This window comes from Hypomesus transpacificus, chromosome 26 (assembly GCF_021917145.1).
Source record: "Hypomesus transpacificus isolate Combined female chromosome 26, fHypTra1, whole genome shotgun sequence".
NCBI classification, from domain to species: Eukaryota; Metazoa; Chordata; class Actinopteri; order Osmeriformes; family Osmeridae; genus Hypomesus; species Hypomesus transpacificus.
The window spans coordinates 5,150,168-5,168,154 of record NC_061085.1 but is presented as its reverse complement, the minus strand read 5'-3'; the positions used below and the strand labels follow the sequence as shown (position 1 = coordinate 5,168,154).

The 17,987-nt window shown below is 41.5% G+C and overlaps 1 protein-coding gene across 7 annotated transcripts in view; it reads right to left on the bottom strand.

Moving 5' to 3' along the window:
* LOC124487466 (rho-associated protein kinase 2-like) overlaps positions 1–17,784 on the bottom strand; it is a 39,190-nt gene extending 21,406 nt beyond the window's left edge. For 3 of the 7 annotated variants that reach the window (XM_047049822.1, XM_047049821.1, XM_047049824.1), the window contains exons 1-8: positions 17,201–17,783; positions 9,332–9,413; positions 8,669–8,769; positions 8,181–8,318; positions 7,806–8,066; positions 4,435–4,579; positions 4,027–4,165; positions 2,212–2,303 (exon numbers count right to left, since the gene is read on the bottom strand). In XM_047049822.1, the coding sequence (XP_046905778.1) occupies positions 2,212–2,303; positions 4,027–4,165; positions 4,435–4,579; positions 7,806–8,066; positions 8,181–8,318; positions 8,669–8,769; positions 9,332–9,413; positions 17,201–17,299 (1,057 nt within the window). In that variant the 5' untranslated portion in view covers positions 17,300–17,783. Of the gene's footprint in view, positions 1–2,211; positions 2,304–4,026; positions 4,166–4,434; positions 4,580–7,805; positions 8,067–8,180; positions 8,319–8,668; positions 8,770–9,331; positions 9,414–17,200 lie in introns of all 7 variants that reach the window. The other 4 variants (XM_047049823.1, XM_047049825.1, XM_047049826.1 and 1 more) reach the window with 4 other exon arrangements.
* Between the last annotated feature and the right edge of the window lie 203 nt (positions 17,785–17,987).

The following is a 17,987-nucleotide window of genomic DNA, read 5'->3' as shown; positions in this document are numbered from 1 at the left end:
CTTGAGTGAAGACAAATTATTGAAAAAATATTCGGGATTGTGAAAAGTCGGAGAAGTGTCTTGTTTGGGGGCCTTAGGGTCACAAACAACATCAAGCAGATTGATTAAACAGAAACTATTGCATAAGTAAAGTTAATTATATGAAAAACAGATATGTACATTGGAAACTGGCATTGCCGCAATCGGGCAAGTGTTGCGTCCACTGGGGGTCTATCTTTCAGGGAAATGGTATGTCCACCATTGTAGATGTGTGCCATTCTAGACAACACTGTTATCAGTGGAATAGTGGGAAAGGAGAGAATATGGCACCTTTACACACTGCCTTTAATAAATTACACGCTATAGAGCAGGTGCTTTTATCCAAAGAAACAAGAGTACTGCACATTTAAGTGCTGTATATGGTGCCGTGCTTATCAACTGATACTTTGATCATTTTCAGAAGAGTTCATTCTACCACTGGAAAGCAAGGATGGAGGAGGATCCCAGGGTGGATGAGTGGGAACCCTTCTTTCCTTACATGAGTGCAACTTAACGTCTATTCCTTTGTCGTATTTAGGCATAATTCACCAGTGGCCCAAATGGACAAGAATTCTTTCATACTGTAAAAATAAATAACTTATTACTATGTATGTTTTTAGCAATGGCTTTATGGATACATTAACAACTAGTCAGTGTGGACATGGTAAATTTATCTCTTAACTAATTCTCTCTTCGCTTTTTGGCTAAACTGTCGTCTTGACACATGCGTGGAGTTAAACTGTGTAGAAGTAAGCAGATTCTCGCACTGTCACTTTATTTATATTTTTTGGGGGATTTTTTAGCAAACGCTGCTTCACACATTTGACCCATGCCCTCTGCATGTAAATGCTAGTGCTGTCTACGAGACATCATTGGGATCTAAGTATCTAGGAAACCAGAAGCCATTTTTGATTGTATCTATCTAAAGTGGCTCCATCTATCTCCAGCCAGAAGACTCGAAGTATTCACATAACTAAAGCTCAATAACGTAATTTAAAATGGTAGAACAGACTTGAGACGGATAGGGGAAATAAAAGAAAACAGAATGAAAGGGAAAGAACTAAGAAACGCACAGTGTGTGGTGAGACAGAGAGATACAAGCCACTCCAACCCAGTGGCCCCTTGTGGCTCGGCTTTTCCCAGCATGCTCTCTGATAGGGGCTCGCTAATGACAGGCAGCTGTGGCCACAGTGAGAGTGAGGAAGAGGGACCAGCTCTCAATCTGAAGCACCCTTTCTCATTTTGCCAATCCACAACGCCAGCCCCACCCGCCACCCTCACCGTCTCTCACTCACTCACTACCCAGTCACCCACATCCGAGGGCTTAATTTAGAGCAATAAGGAATGGGCTGGTTTACCCCGGCGAATGAGAGGACTGGGTTGCGAGCAGGCCTCTGTTGTTGGCTGTGGCAGGGCCAAGCTGTAGGCGCCAGACACGTTCACAGGTGTGTGCGTACACACGTGCACATGCAAACAGATAACGTGTGCTTCAATAGTTGTTGGTTCTGTTTGAAGCACATTAAGAGAAAGTAATGATGAAAACAGTGGGGTTTGATAACACACACACACACACATACACACAGGGGTTCAGTGGTGGTTTAGTGTTACGCCTGCCTTGGCAATGGTCTGGAGTTATGACTCGTTCTTAATCAGAGCCAGGTGAAGGAAAGAGAGAGCAAGAGGGAGAGAGACCAAAGAAATATACACTTCCTTTACCCTGTCCAAGGTGGCTTGAGGTATTTTAAATAACAGGAGTAGAGCAGGCAATGTCTCCACTGCTGATCCCTGGTGTGCAATGATTAAAATAGGCAAACAACTAAGTGACGTAAGGAAAGAATGAAGGGCAAAAGAAAGCATGAAAGGAAAGAAAAAAGAAAGAAAGAGTAAGGAACTGATTAAAACAATCCTACACCTTCATGTGTGTTTTACTCAGGGTGTACATAGAATCTATACAGTGCTATACAGTCTGGTAATTATATACTTTTTTCAATGGCCTCACTGGCTCCAGCATCGGGAATGAACTACGTGCAGAGTAGAGTAGAAGAAGAAGGTGACTGGTAGGAATATATGGAAACATGCGCAAACACCTGCACCCACATACGAATAAATGCAATACGGTCATTATCAGATTAACTGGCATACAGAGTTTATACATGCATAGAAGTACATAGACACACAAAAACGCATACATACTCTCTCGGATGGTCTCGAAGGTCCACTGGTCGTTCCTGAAGAAAGGGTGTTTCTTGATCTCATCCACACTGTTGCGACCCAGACGCACTTCCCTGTACATAGCAATGGGACGGAGCGGTCAGACAGTCCTAGCCCAACCGGCTCTGCAAAATTGACACAAAGAGCACTATCCCCAAGGCCAGTATAACCACTAGGTTCTGACCATTGACCAGGCTGGGCAATCAAATCAACCACACAATTGCAGCAATGGCAGTGAATGACAGCCCCTAGACTGACCTCTGTGTCTACTGCACAAACCAGGAAAGAGCAGGGAAACTAAAATAGATTTTTGATCCGAGAAGATGGTGAGAATAGACGCCAAAGGCTGGAGCTAGGGTAGGGTAGTGAGGCAGGACTAAGACAACATCAACACCACTGACTCTCTCTCTTTTTCCTCCTCCCTCCTCTGCATTGGGTAAAAGACTGAAGGGGTGCGGCAGTTTGGGCTGCCACGTGTGGGACATTCCAGCCCCAGCCAAGAGGAAGAGAGGATAGGGGGTGCGGGGGCTGCACAGAGCAGAGGAGAGTAGGGGGGGTGTTATCCAGCTCAGTCGAACTAAATCTGAACACCCAAGGTAGACACAGACAACAGAGACAGCGAGAGAGGGAGCAAGAGGAAATTAGAATGGGATAGTAATGAGTGAGTGTGTGAGTGAGTGAATGAGTTCGAAACAGAGATACAGAGAAAGGGTGAGAGAGCGAGAGAAATAGAGGAGTGGAAAACGGAAAACTTGAACACATTGAGAGGCAGACCAGAAACAGTAAAACCAGAAAAAATTTAAAAAGAGGTGCTGAAACACAAGTCTTCTATAAGTTAGAATACACTAAAGAACTGAATGTATGAAGGAGTGAGTCAGTGAATGAGTTTTTACAGGTTCTGTTTTTAGAGTGTGTGGTGGGGGTGACTGAGCAAGTCACAATGTACACTAAATTAATAAATTGTATTATTTTTTTATTTACAAAAGGTAAATGTACACTGTGTGTAGGAACAGAGAGTGTGTTTGTGGGGTTGTGATGAGTGATGGTGGAGTGAGTAAGAAAGTAAATAAATGGAGAGAGAGCAAGTAAAAGGCAGGCTTGTGCTGCAGCAGAAGGGCTCAGTGTTCGATCTCTCCAGTAGCCCTCCCACTTCCTCTCATGGGGCGGGCTACTAATGTAAACAGGAAATGGGCTCTACCTGAGGGCAGGGCTCCTGATCTTCCCTAACACCCCATTCAGTCTTCCTGTCTTCATTAACCTATAGCTGCTTCCAACACTACTGCTAGAAATACAGTTATTACGACATTTATTAGTAAACCATCTCCACTACTATCACTAATGTGCACTATTAATAATCTACTATAATTGAAACTCATTCGATACAATCACAGTCTTTATTTGATAAATTATTTTGTGATGACACAGAACATACATAGCAACAAAAAAAACTATTCTGGCCAGCTTTCCTTTCATCATCTGACCCTCAACTTTTCTCTCACGCACACCTCACTCTCCTTCCCCATCTCACTTCAAGAAGAGTACTATGACTTCACAGGAAGGTGTGACTAAGGTCATCCTGCCAGGTGAGAGAGGTCAACCAGGATGGAGCTGTGGAATGCCATGGTGAAAGTATTAATCTGTCCTAATTTGTTCTCATCTGGCACAACAGGACCATTGTGCAAATCTCTGCAGACACAAACTGCCACCTATGGTGCTCAACAGCCACCGTTACTCCAGTAACGTAAGTAAGTGCAATGAACCAGTAAGGATTTCAAATTGTTTAGTTTTGTCCTGTACCTGTCAGATAGAAAGGCACAGATGAGGTCCTTGGCATTCTGGGACATCTCCATGTCTTCTGGGAAGTAAAGGGAGTTCTGATGGTCCATGATCTTTCCGTAGGTTCCCACCAGTGAATCTGCGTAGAACGGAGTTTCACCTGAGAGAGATGGAAAGAGAGAAAGTCTTATATTATAAAAAGCTTAGACATACAGATGTAAAGATAAAGGAAAAAGTGACATGGACAGGCAAAAACTGTCTGTTTTTACATGATCAAGCACGTAGAGAGATTACAGTAGTAAGGGTGGTAATAGTTAAAAGTCAAAACAAACAAACAGGAAGCAACCACTTCTCTAATCCAGCTAACACAGATTATTTGGGACACAATATACAAGTCTTGTGACAAGAGGTGAAAGTGAAATCACTCACCGACTAGCATCTCAAAGACGAAGACACCCACAGACCACCAGTCACACTCACGGCCGTAGTACCCGTCACCACCCTGAGACTTCAGGACCTCTGGTGAAATGTAGTCTGGTGTGCCCACTGCCGTGTCACAGTGCACCATGCCCGTCTGAGACAGAACACACATACCCCATCTTATTTGGTACTCCGTGTCTTGTTACTGGGTAATTCCTACGGCTACGCACATTTTTTTTCTTACATTTTGACATTGTTTGTTCTGAATAGCGGTTTTGTCATGTTGTTGTGTGTTCATGGATTGTTGGCTGTCAGTCAAATTGGCCCATTGGGAAAAACAAGACTCTCCTGTCTAAACACACATACACACATTGAAGGTACAGCCAAGGCTTAAAGCTATTTTCTATTTGCTATTACCTCTGTAAAATCCAATTTAACTTAAATGACATAACATAAGTAAGGGGTAAAGTAATTAGTATAGAGTCATTTCCAAAACCCAACACAAGGTGGTAACCGGGAGCACTGGGAACCTGAGTTCACTCCTGAGTTCTCTCCCCCCACACATTTATATATACAGTGCCCTCCAAAAGTATTGGAACAGTGAGGCGAATTCCTTTATTTTTGCTGTAGACTGAAAACATTTGGGCTTGACATCAAATAATGAACGTGAGACCAGAGATCAACGTTTCAGCTTTTATTTCCAGGTATTTACATCAGGATCTGATGCACAACTAAGAAAATATCACATTTTGTTTGAATCCACCCATTTGTCATGTGAGCAAAAGTATTGGAACAGATATACTTAAAACATATTTAAGTGAATAAGACTTAATATTTAGTTGCAAATCCTTTGCTTTCAATAACTGCAGCAAGTCTGTGACCCATTGACGTCACCAAACTTTTGCATTCTTCCTTTTTGATGCTTTCCCAGGCTTTCACTGCAGCCTCTTTCAGTTGTTGTTTGTTTTGTGGGGTTCCTCCCTTCAGTCTCCTCTTAAGCAGGTAAAATGCATGCTCTATAGGGTTTAAGTCTGGAGATTGACTTGGCCAGTCTAATACCTTCCATTTCTTGCCCCTGATGAACTCCTTTGTTGTTTTGGCAGTGTGTTTTGGGTCGTTATCTTGCTGCATGATGAAGGCTCTGCCAATCAGTTTGGTTGCATCTTTCCTTAAATTGGCAGACAAAATGTTTCTGTAGACTTCCGAGTTCATTTTGCTGCTGCCATCATGTGTTACATCCTCAATGAAGATTAATGAGCCCGTCCTAGAAGAAGCCATGCAAGCCCAAGCCATGACATTACCTCCACCGTGTTTCACAGATGAGCTTGTGTGTTTGGGATCATGAGCAGTTCCTTTCTTTCTCCAAACTTTAGCCTTTCCATCACTTTGGTAAAAGTTAATCTTTGTCTCATCAGTCCATAAAACTTTGTCCCAGAATTTTTGAGGTTCATCTCTGTACTTTTTGGCAAATTCCAGCCTGGCCTTCCTATTCTTCTTGCTAATGAGTGGTTTGCATCTTCTGGTGTAGCCCTTGTACTTTTGTTCATGAAGTCTTCTGCGAACAGTAGATAGTGATACCTTCACTCCTGCCATCTGGAGGTTGTTGCTGATCTCACTAACAGTTGTTTTAGGGTCTTTCTTTACAGCTCTCACAATGTTTCTGTCATCAACTGCTGATGTTTTCCTTGGTCTACCTGTTCGACGTCTGTTACTTAGTACACCAGTAGTTTTCTTCTTCTTCAGGACATTCCAAATGGTTGTACTGGCTATGGCCAATGTTTCTGCAATGGCTCTGATTGATTTTCCATCTTCTCTAAGACTCACAATTGCTTGTTTTTCACCCAAAGACAGCGCTCCGGTTTTCATGTTGTTTTCACCTCTGAATACAGTCTGCATAGACAAAACCTATCTTACCCAATCTGAACCTGAGTGTAGACATTCAGTGGTATTTATTGATTGAATAATGTATGTAATAGGACACACCTGGGCAACAAAACACACCTGTCAGTCATATGTTCCAATACTTTTACTCACGTGACAAATGGGTGGGTTCGAACAAAAAGGTGATATTTTCTAATTTGTGCATCAGATCCTGATGTAAATACCTGGAAATAAAAGCTGAAACGTTGATCTCTGGTTTCACATTCATCGTTTGATGTCAAGCCCAAATGTTTTCAGTCTACAGCAAAAATAAAGGAATTGGCCTCACTGTTCCAATACTTTTGGAGGGCACTGTATATATATATATATTAGTGCTGTCAGTTTAACGCGTTATTAACAGCGTTAACGCAAACCCAAATTAACGGCGTCAATTTTTTTATCGCGGGATTAACGCTCTTTTTGGCCTAGCAAACTTTGTAGTTTTTTTCACATGCTGTTGCAACAATTACCGACGTTAGAAAGACTACAACACCACACCGGATCTAGCTAGACCGGAAATAAAACAACAGGCACGCCACACACACACTTGTTTGGCTTGCGAGCCGGCTAAAGAGTAGTAGCAGAGCCCGTTTACGGATATTAGACATTCTCCGGTAGTAGGCTAACGTTGTTTTGAGTGGATGGCGAGTGCGAGACGCCGAAATGGATGCCAATAAGATTCTGAATGGAAAGTTTACTTTTAAAAAGTTGCCAAATGGTTCCATTGACAAGACCAAAGTGATCTGTGTGTTTTGTCGTTGTAAACTGAGTTATCATCGCAGCACGTCCAGTCTGAAATACCACTTGATGGCCAAGCACACAGCTGATGCGATTCATGCGAATTCTCCGCCCCCTCGTCAAAGCCAGGCGATTGCAATGTTGTTTTTAATAAAAAAATATTTGCACGAAGCAATCCGAACCACTTTTCCATGTTGATAAGAGCTTTAAAATTGAAAAAAGAATGGGACAAAAAGAAATCAAGGGACATTTAGAACAGATAAAAATGTGTGATTAATTGATTAATCGCGAGTTAACTATGACATTAATGCAATTAATCGCGATTAAATATTTTAATCGTTTGACAGCACTAATATATATATATATATATATTGCATTTAGACTTTATATATATATATATATATATATAAAGTCTAAATGCAAGGAATCCGCTGTGTCCTTTCAGAACTAGAAATTATTGGAAATAATATTCTAACAAAAGCTTTTGCCAAGTAGTACATTGAAGAGTTAGTTAAAATGAAATCCTGTTATTTTTGTAAATGTTCTCTTGCGGCTGGTACTACGTCTGTAAAAGTGTAACTTGCCCCCCAATATCAGTCAAGTTTGATTAAAGTCTGCTCTACTCTCTCAGAATTTTTATATCTGGGGCCTGCCCATATATATACATATAAAAGATACATTCTGAATTCACTCAGTTGTATTTCTGACCCCAAATAACTCACTGAGTCCATCTTCATGCAGGTACCGAAATCGGCCAGTTTGAGGTGTCCTTTCCCATCCAGTAGCATATTGTCTGGCTTCACGTCCCGGTGGATGAAGCCCATGGAGTGGATGGCATCCAGAGCTAGAACCACCTCAGCCAAGTAGAAGCGAGCCCACTTCTCTGGCATATCATAGTTCATCGTCAAGGTGACTAAGTCCCCGCCAGGCATGAACTCCATGACCATGTAGAGATAACGATCATCTTGGAAGGCACAGCACAGCTAGGGATGGTACAGAAATGCTGATTGACTTCAGTCTTAGTTATATTATATGAAGGTAGATACTGTGTTGGGATGTGTGTGTGTGTGTGGGGGGGGGGGTACATCATGTCCCACCTGGACTACCCAGGGACTGTTGGAGAAGGCCATGATGTCTCGCTCCTCCCAGAAGAAGGCAGAGTCTGAGCGTTTGATCATCTCAAACTTGCTGAGTTGTTTCATTGCGTACACATTTCTGGAGGCCTTGTGTCGTACCTGTCGTCAGGGCAGAGAGACATGATGAAACGCACACACACACCCAGACAATAAAACATGGATCACAAACATTCACATGCCAGAATAGCAAAAACCCACATGGAGGACAGGCCCCCTCCAACTCCACCACTCTTTCACGGAACACTTCAAACAAGGAATGAATCTCTCTTTTCTCCTACGTCCTAAGCCTGTTCAAACTAGTTTTGATTACAAGGAGAGACACGGCAGAGGAAAAGCAGATGCCCATGGCTCTACACACAAAAACAGGAACATGTCCCCTCCTCCACAATCATCTCATCCCTTTAAGAAGCTCCTTTAAAGGAGCTTATGATATAGAGAAAAAAACTCACCAGTTGCACCTCCCCGTAGGCTCCTCGGCCTATCAGCTTCACCCTTTCAAAGTCCTCCAGTTTTACCTGCAGCTCGCGCAGGCGACCCACCACCTTCTCATCTATGGGAAAGGAGACACACTGTGTCACACAGGTTACAATACAACTGTATCCCGAAAATAAATTTTGGCCACAAACAACATACAAAGTAAGACTGTGCTATATATATTATTTCTTCAAAAAGCTTTGTTAGTGTTTGATGGTATTACATATGGCCATTTAGAGGTCAAGAATACTGTAATCGTAGTTCAATACATCCTACTTCAGTACATATACATCCACAAACTGAGCACAATCACTATATATATTAAAGCAGAGCTAGAATGACTCCACTACATGCCCCCTTTCAGTCGAGCCAACCCATTCCATTTAAAATAAATGTCTTCTCTACAAATTTGTTGATAAACAATTACTATGTACTTAAGCCCCTGGAAACATTTGTGTCAAAGTTTTTTGGGGGGCAAATAGATTATGGTAATCTGCAGTTAAGGCTTCTTCTGAAGCAGTGTAAATATCCTCAACAGTCTCTGAAGAATCTATGTAGACATGTATTTACATCTAAACGTTTATATGGAGCATCTAAAATATGCTTAGGGGCAATACAAAATTAATGAGAGGAGTTACATCTGTTCAGAAAGGCCTCTATGTTTTTGTTTTTCCGTAGCGCTGGGTAGTCTAAGTCCACAGCCAAGGCATTCATAGAATCCTGAAAGAAAACAAAATGGACATGATCAGACTTTACACACTCACTGTGGTGTGGTAGGTCATGCTACTAGATGATACAGTAAAAAGGAGCATTTGTAACTAGAAGTAAATTTCCTGCAGAAAATGCATTGGAATGCTGAAAGCTGAAATGAATTAAAAAATATTGAATAGTTTGGAAGCTGATTTTTTTTTTTTTATAGTGTACAGTTTTGTCAACATTTTAAGGTTTAAATGGTGTCTGTCTCTGAAGGATTGAGGAAGAAGGATTTAAAAGTTGAAAAAGTTTAAGAGGATTTCAATTTGAAAACCATGTTAAAAATATTATTAAGCATAAGAGGTAGAAAGCTGAAAACTCATAGCTGGAAACCCCTGAAACTACTGAATTTTTCGATAGCTGAATGGTTTTAACAGCTGAAAATTTGAAGGAGCTGAAAGGTGCGACAGAAGAAATAGAATAATAACTTGAGAGGGTACAATTTCTGGGGAAATTGTAGGGTGTGCTTGCTTGCGTCGGTTGCAGGTGGGTCCGTTTTCCCTTCTAGTGATATTTTCAAGCATTTAGCCTACTCATTACATAATTCATTAAGAACACCCTTTGAAACAAGCAAACCCCCTTTGAAACAAGCTACTGTAACAACTAGGGTTGCAAAGAGGCGGAAAGTTTCCGGTACATTTCTGGAAAGTTTCCACGGGTATTTTGGCTTGGGAATTTGGGGAACTTTGGAGAAAAAACACCTGCCAAAGTTTTTTTTGCAAAAGCATATAACAGGAAACTTAAATGTAGTTGAGACCAAGGCTATGCACGCCTAGCTCAGCTGGACCCTGAATGCAGCTGGTTGGGAACATTGTCTGCCAGAAACATAAACTTAAACATAAAACATTCTGTTATTTTTTAACGTCTTTGTCATCAGTGTTGCGTCTGAACATTTCAGCCCTATGCCTGGCAAGTGTGAAAGTGACGAATTGCGTAGAGGCCAAGAGCAGTATTGCAAACAGAGAGATTTCAATTATAGCTTGTAACATATTGAAATACATTTTTGGAGCTGTGAACTTAGTTAAACATTTTGAATTATGAACTGAACTAGTTCATAAAAAAACTTGTGAACTATGAACTGAACTAGTACATGTAAAAAGTGAACTTTCCCAACACTGTTTGTCATTACCTAGCATATTGATTACTTGGTAAACTGAAGCCATGTTCATTTTAATACCAAGTTTATTTATATACAGTAGACTACATTTATACAGCAGTGAGAGTAGGATGTCTGTATGTCCACACAAGTTGTATTATAAATGTTTGCATGCATGTCTGCTTATGACAATGCATGCATGTCTGCTTATGACAAGGTAAATACAGTTAAATTACCCCCAAATTTCCAGTTTATTCCTGTTAATTCCCGCTTATTTCCGTTAATTCCCGTGGAAAGTTTCCAACTTTGAATATTTCCGGAATTTTGCAACCCTAGTAATAACGTTGTCACTGGCAGTATTTCAGATGGAATTGCAATTCAGACAGTACCGTCTGCTAACTGAAAATATGCCCCCCCAAAACGTAAATACGTTTGACATTAATTTAGGGGGACATGGCTAATTCAAAATAAGTTTGCTAGAGGCAAGCTAGCTGCTGTTGCTAGCCACACTTCACTGATTGTTTGAAAGCGCCGGAAATGAGAATGTTTCTTTTGACATAATTAAGTTTAGCTGTGGCATCAGTGTTGCCAGGTCCGCGGTTTTCCCGTGGAATTGGGCAACTTTTGAAGTGTTGCCGCGGGTTTAACTTTTTGTCCGCTGGTTCGGGTAGACCTATTGTGCATGCAAATTACATGAATGTCTTTAAATAAACATTCATATTTTAAATGAAATAATTAATTTTTACCCAAATCCTACCAAACTGACTCCAGATCAGCACGTGCACACATGGACATGGGACACGCCCACATACACACATGCACTGTGCGTGTGCACACGTGCCTAATGCTCTCAGTCTCCTGAGAAAACCTCCTGAAAACTGGTTTTAATGCTGGCATACTAAACATTTGGTGTTACTTTGTAGATATTACAATACATTTGGCAATGATAGCAATGCTGTTGGACTTTAAAAGCAGTGTATATGGTTTGGCAGGGGCATATTTTGAGTTCTGATATTGGGCTGGTTTTGGGGCTGGTTTTATTGGCCAGTGGGCTGGTTTTGGAATGGTTTTGATTGGCCATTGGGCTGGTTTTGTCAGAAAGACCTGGCAACCCTGTGTGGCATGGAAGACAGTACTAAACACTGCCAACGAGCCAAGTCTGACTCTGAGGCTAACGTCAAAACAAGACACGGTCTCACTCAAATTCCAAGTTTGACACAAATCACAAAAATATGCTGACCTGCTGGCTGTCTTCGCAATCGCCATATTACACTTTAAAACACTGCCCTCCCTTTTGATGTAGAATTGACCCGGTACAAAATTAACTCTTGTGCTGCCTTTGGGTCATGACGATTGTGTTGTGACAACTTTACCCAATACAAAAACAAATAAAAAGCATTTTCTCTTAACCTTCGCACTGTGGGGGGTCTGAGACAGCCCAACTGTTAAAAGAAAACGCCTCACTTTATTTTTGTATTGGCTAAAGTTGTTGTAACACAACGGTGGGTCACAAGGACTGAAGGGGCCCCATGACCCTAAGGTAACACAGGGGTTAAGAAAATACTCATCAGACGCAGATCGACAACAGCTGCCGCAATCGTCAATGGAGGCTGACAGGGCTCTCACGTAGTAAACAAATCAAAGTTTTTACAGCCACCTACATTAAAATCTCACCACCTGGCTGTCTTCACAATAGTCATTTTGTCATAACATTTCCTTCATTCTGTTTTTTTCGTATAAAATTGACTGAACTATAAAATTACGAAAATACTACTATGACGCTTTCTAGCATGGCTGCCGCCTAAGACTAGGCGGTCTCACGGGTGACCCGCACTCGCTCAAATTCCAAAGACTACACGACCTAAATAAAAAAAACGAGATTGCAGTTACACTCAAAATCGCTTTCTCAACAAAGCCCAAAGGTTGGTAATTTTTGGGGGTGGCATTTTTCACTCATAATCCAAGCTCCAATTTTCGTGCTAGAACGTATCCATGCGTCATTGCTAACGTGTAATGACGTTGTGACGTAGCTAGCTACCCTTTGTTGACAGAAGGCACTTTTTGCCACAAAAACGCAACTTCAACTTAAACCGTGCAACGGAACGTAAATAAAAATACAAGCAACTCAATCGCTAGCAAGACCAAACTTTTTTCACCTACGTTGTGGTCCAAATATTGACTGATCCTTAGGGGTGGGAAAATAAATAATAATAAAAAATGTGAGAAAACAATATGTTGCAGCTTTGCTGCTTGGCCCCTAATAATAGTAAGAAAAGGTAGAAAGACTTAAGTGGCTCCGCAGCTTCGCTGCACCAATAATAATATATGAGAGAGAACAATGGTTGTGCTCGCCGAAGGCTTGCAAGGCAATAATATGAAGAAGTTGAATAAAGATTCGAAGAACAATAGTGCTGTTGCTGAGGCAGCATTCCAGCAATAATAGAAGAGAACATCCGAAAAATATGGGGCCTCAAAGACTTGAGCTTGGGGGATGCACAGATGCACATACTTTGAACTAGTTTGAGTGTTCTGCAAGCATTGTTATTAAACCCTTCTTAAAACCATCCGCTTCCGCCCCTTGGCCCCGTCTGCCCTCCATAACAGTGTTCAACCAAATGCAGCACACCCACTAGAGAAGACGACACAACATAACAACAATTAAATGCTGCAGTGTCAATGTGTGCGCAAGTTCTGATTAACAACACAATTACCAGAATTCGGGACATCTTTCAGATAAAGTCCAGGTGACATGAAACAGACCCCATCCAGACTCAAGTATACTATACTATAGGGCTGTCAAAATTGATCAAAAGTGACGTTCGAATATTCCCTTAAAAAAAATAACACATATATTCGAATATTTTCGAATTTCTGGTTGCGCATTAGGTCAATAACAGGACAATTTAATGCGAGACATACTGTAGGATTTTTGTAAAACTTTTGTAGGAAGTTTAAACATAGGCCTATTTAACCTACACAAAAATAAGTAAATTAACTAATGGCTAAGACCGCAGACCTTGGCGTCTCTCTCACTCTCTCACTCTCTCTCACTCACTCTCACTCTCTCTCACTCTCTCTCACTCTCTCTCACTCTCTCTCACTCTCTCTCACTCTCTCTCACCCTCTCTCACACTCTCTCACACTCTCTCTCACTCTCTCTCACTCTCTCTCACACTCTCTCACACTCTCTCACACTCTCTCACACTCTCTCACTCTCTCACTCTCTCACTCTCTCACTCTCTCACTCTCTCACTCTCTCACTCTCTCACTCTCGTTGTCTCTCACATGTGCAGGCAACATTTATTGACGTAAGCAAATAAATTGTGTGCTAGTTTACCCTTTCGGATTGGTCTCAAACTTAGCAAAAATAGGGAAAATGTATTCTATGAAAAAGCTAGCAGTATGAGCCAGGTTCGAGAATCCAACAACAATTATTGGAGGAGATAAAATATATTAACTACATTTCATGTATGTGTGACAACCATTTGCTAAACTTGCTACAACAGGGCAGGCAACTCAAGCCATTTCTCCGTGCCCGGCTCATTCAGCACCAAGTAAATCGGCAATCGGCCAATGTGAACTTTTGTGCTCGTGCCCTGTTCATATCCGCGAGCACATTTGCAGGCATCATTTATTGACGTAAGCATAAATAGGGAGTCAGATGGCTGAGCTGTTAGGGAATCGGGCTAGTAATCAGAAGGTCGCTGGTTCAATTCCCGGCTGTGCCAAATGATGTTGTGTCCTTGGGCAGGGCACTTCACCCTACTTGCCTCGGGGGGAATGTCCCTGTACTGTAAGTCGCTCTGGATAAGAGCGTCTGCTAAATGACTAAATGTAAATGGGGGTGCTGGTTTATTCGGATTGGTTTCAAACTTAGCAAATATCAGGAAACATTTTTAAAAGAGGAAAAAAGCTAGTAGTTTGAGCCAGGTTTGAGAATCTAAGAAAAATTATTGGGGGAGATAGTTTTGTAAATGTTGACTGGAGTTAATAGATAAAAAACGACCGGGAGAGCCAGAAGTCTAACAAGAATTGCAATACCACCTAAATCCACCGGGGCCGTTGCTCCAAGCCGAGGGGCGAGGGGTGGGGGCCTGCACCCAAGCTGAGTTCTGCACTTTATGCCATCTTCCACGAAAGTCAACTGTCAGCAGTGACGCTTAGGCGCGCACCCACCCGCAAAGCAGACAGACGCGCTGCTGCTGCCGCTGCTGCTGCTGCCGTGGTTGTTTTTTTGTTTTTTACATTCATATATTAATTTTCACATTCGGAATTCTGTTTCGAATGTGAAATATATATTCGAATATATATTCAAATTTAGAATATTCATTGACAGCCCCACTATACTACCAACTACTATAGACAGTATACAGTAGTCACTCAAGTACATAAGGGTTCCCCAATAATGTTTATTTGTAGAATTGTTTGCCATTTACTGTGGGGTTTTAAATTAGTGTTTCTTTGTGTTTCAGTGGAGTTCTGGGTATGAGAGCTATAATGAGTTGCTACAATGAGCATTGATTTAGAGAAACCTGAATTCAGACCCTGAACCAGCTTGAATGAGTGGAGCAGGAAGGGGTTTATATTATTTCCCCCGGATAGGGCTCAACTGGAATCAACCCGGGGATGTTGTATTGGCATCTGAGGGTCTGACCCTCATCTCAGGCAAGGTGAGAGTTTGATAGTCCCTGGCATGTGGAACAATTCTTTAAATAGAGAGAGTGGTAGCCAGAGCTTGAGAGAGAAAAGAGAGCTGAAGAATAATAAAGATTTAGGGGAAAAAGAGGGATGATTAGAAATGTAATTGGAGAGAAAAAAAGGAGATAAACAATAAGAGAGAGAGAGAGAGAAAGGTCACTTGGTAATGGTGGCAGTTGGAAATAGACTAAGGAATCTGTGTCTAAAATGGGACAAACAGCTTCTCAGAGTCCAGACTTTACTGGGCATTCTGTTCTGGGAGATCTGGAATAGGATCCGTTTGTGTGTGTGTGTGTGTGTACGTACGTTCTCCACACAAATCCTGATTAAGTTACCTCCCAAATTCATACAAATATGAACAGTTTGTCCTCCAGAAAACAAACTTGAACAAACAGGAAATAGTACAGTGATGTTATGGGAGGTGGTGTTATCTACCTCAATTCCAGGATGTGATTTCAACTTCCTGTGGTAGTGTGTGTGTACAGTATGGGAGTGAGTGTGTGTGTGGGGGGTTGTTTTTTCATAGTTAGACCCTTGTCTACAAAGGAGCTTTGACACTAACTCTTTATATCTCCCCAATCACATCTAACATCACTACGAATACACATTTTGCTTTTGGTCTCCATCTATGGGTACATTAGGTACAGTGGTTGGGTAAAGAGACAGATCAGAGTGATGCTGATGATTAGCGGCTTTTGAGGTAGGGATAGCAGGCCTTGGCTAAAGAAGATCGTTTTACTGTAGTCAGTCACCACTACTGACTACGGAGGGCAATCTTTTCAGAGCATCACTGGTTTATTCTAGAGGGTTCTCTTGGCCTCTCTCAAGCAGTGACTCATGATGTCCTTTAATAACCAAATAGTCAGCTGTGTATTTTTGGAGGAAGACTTGTTTTCACGTAGGACCCACATGCTTGAAGCACCATCTCAGCCTGACTCATCGTATAAGAGTCCTCTCTAAGGTCAGCATGAGACAGAAGTTGTATGACTATGGTGTTAATCTAGTTGGTCCGTTTCTGACTTTAATCCCACAACAATGTAATCTGCCTGACAATCAGTTTAACATTTTAATTTATAGCACCTATTTAAAATCCTTAAGAGTATTAATGGGGACTGAAGACATATTTAGCCCGATTACTTTAGCATTACCTCATGTCCCTTTTGTGCTGACAGAAACATGAAGTGAGGGAACGATTTCCTCAAGAATTAGTATATTTCCAGACAAAGGCAGACGAGTGACTACAGTACAGTTCCGTATGGTGAAGTACATGACTGGCACTCTAGAAAATCACGTTTATCCAGTCTACATTTTTGTTTGTGGATTATCTCAAAAGGTATTTACAAAAATGTATGTTACCTGCACCACAACAATTGCAGATGATAGAGGAAATACAAACATACTTTTGTCCTAACTATGTAAATAGAGACGAAGATAAAGGTTGGCTTTAATGTGGATGGACTGTGCTATTTGACTTCAGATTAAAACATATGGCTAACTGTAAACAAACAGAGCCTACTTATCAGACAAACCCTGTCGGTTGTCAAAGACTTCCAAAGCTGAACATGGGGTAACTTTGCTATAGAGACATTCTTTGAGGGGTCATGACTTTAAACAGCAACCAGCTAGGTATGCATTGGAGCAAGTCCACCCAAAGAAGGTATGTCTCTCAAAGATAATGTAGGTCCAAACATATAGGCTTGTGTTTTCTTGTTTGAACTGTGGAACTGCTGATCTAGGAATACTTTGGAATGAATGGGGAAGTTGTGGTTTTGTAGCTCTCAAATTATAGTTGCACTTCAAGTTTTTACATGTGTTGGAGTTGCTTTAAGTCTTATTTACCATTACTCTATGAAGTTCATTTATTTTACTTGGAAAGGTTTTCACTTAAAGACTGCCAGTCCTAATGAATACCCTGAGCGTTCATTAAGCTATCCTGAACATAGCCTACATAAAAACTTACCAGAAGGCTTTCCAAATTCAATACAGACTTCGGATCACTGATCATCGATTCCAGCTTTCTTAGCCGGCTTTCTAGTCTCCTCTCCGCTCCAGACGACATTGCAGCAATTTGATGAATCCAGGTCTTTCAACTGTCGACCGTAAAAATTCTGAATGTCCGAGATCAGCTTGGCAGTACCTGCAATCAACGGACGAGGTCTGTGTTCCTGTTTCACAGCTTGTTACGAGATTTGTTTAATGAGCAATACCACCTCCAAACACGATTTATGACGCTTTAATGAACAAATTCGGTTCTTATGCACTGGTCCCCACTGAAATGACCTAATCCGTTTTTGTTTGAGTCCTGGTGTAGAATTGATTCTTCGTCAAGTCAATTTCAAATCCAAGCTCTTCTTTTCACAACGTTGCCAACCTGACTTCCAAATGCATAGATTGGCACTAGATCAAGGCAATTACACTTTCTCTTTCCGAAACAGTTAGACTATATGGCGGCCGTAGGCTCAATATCGGTCTCACTTACACCTCCCTAACAACTCCGCACATTGCTACCCACAAACCCTAGCGGCAGCAGGAATTCCTCTCCTCTTATCTCATTGATCCCTTTCACCGTCGGCTCGCCACAAGTCGGTATTTTTGGAACGTTGATGCGTTGCCTTTACTGGTTGCCACTCCAACTATAAATAGAGGATTAGTCTACATATTGCGAAGCTTACAGATATATTTCCTTCAGTAGCCTGCCCTATTGGTGGCATCGGTAGGCTACTTTTCATGTCTTACTACTCATGAAT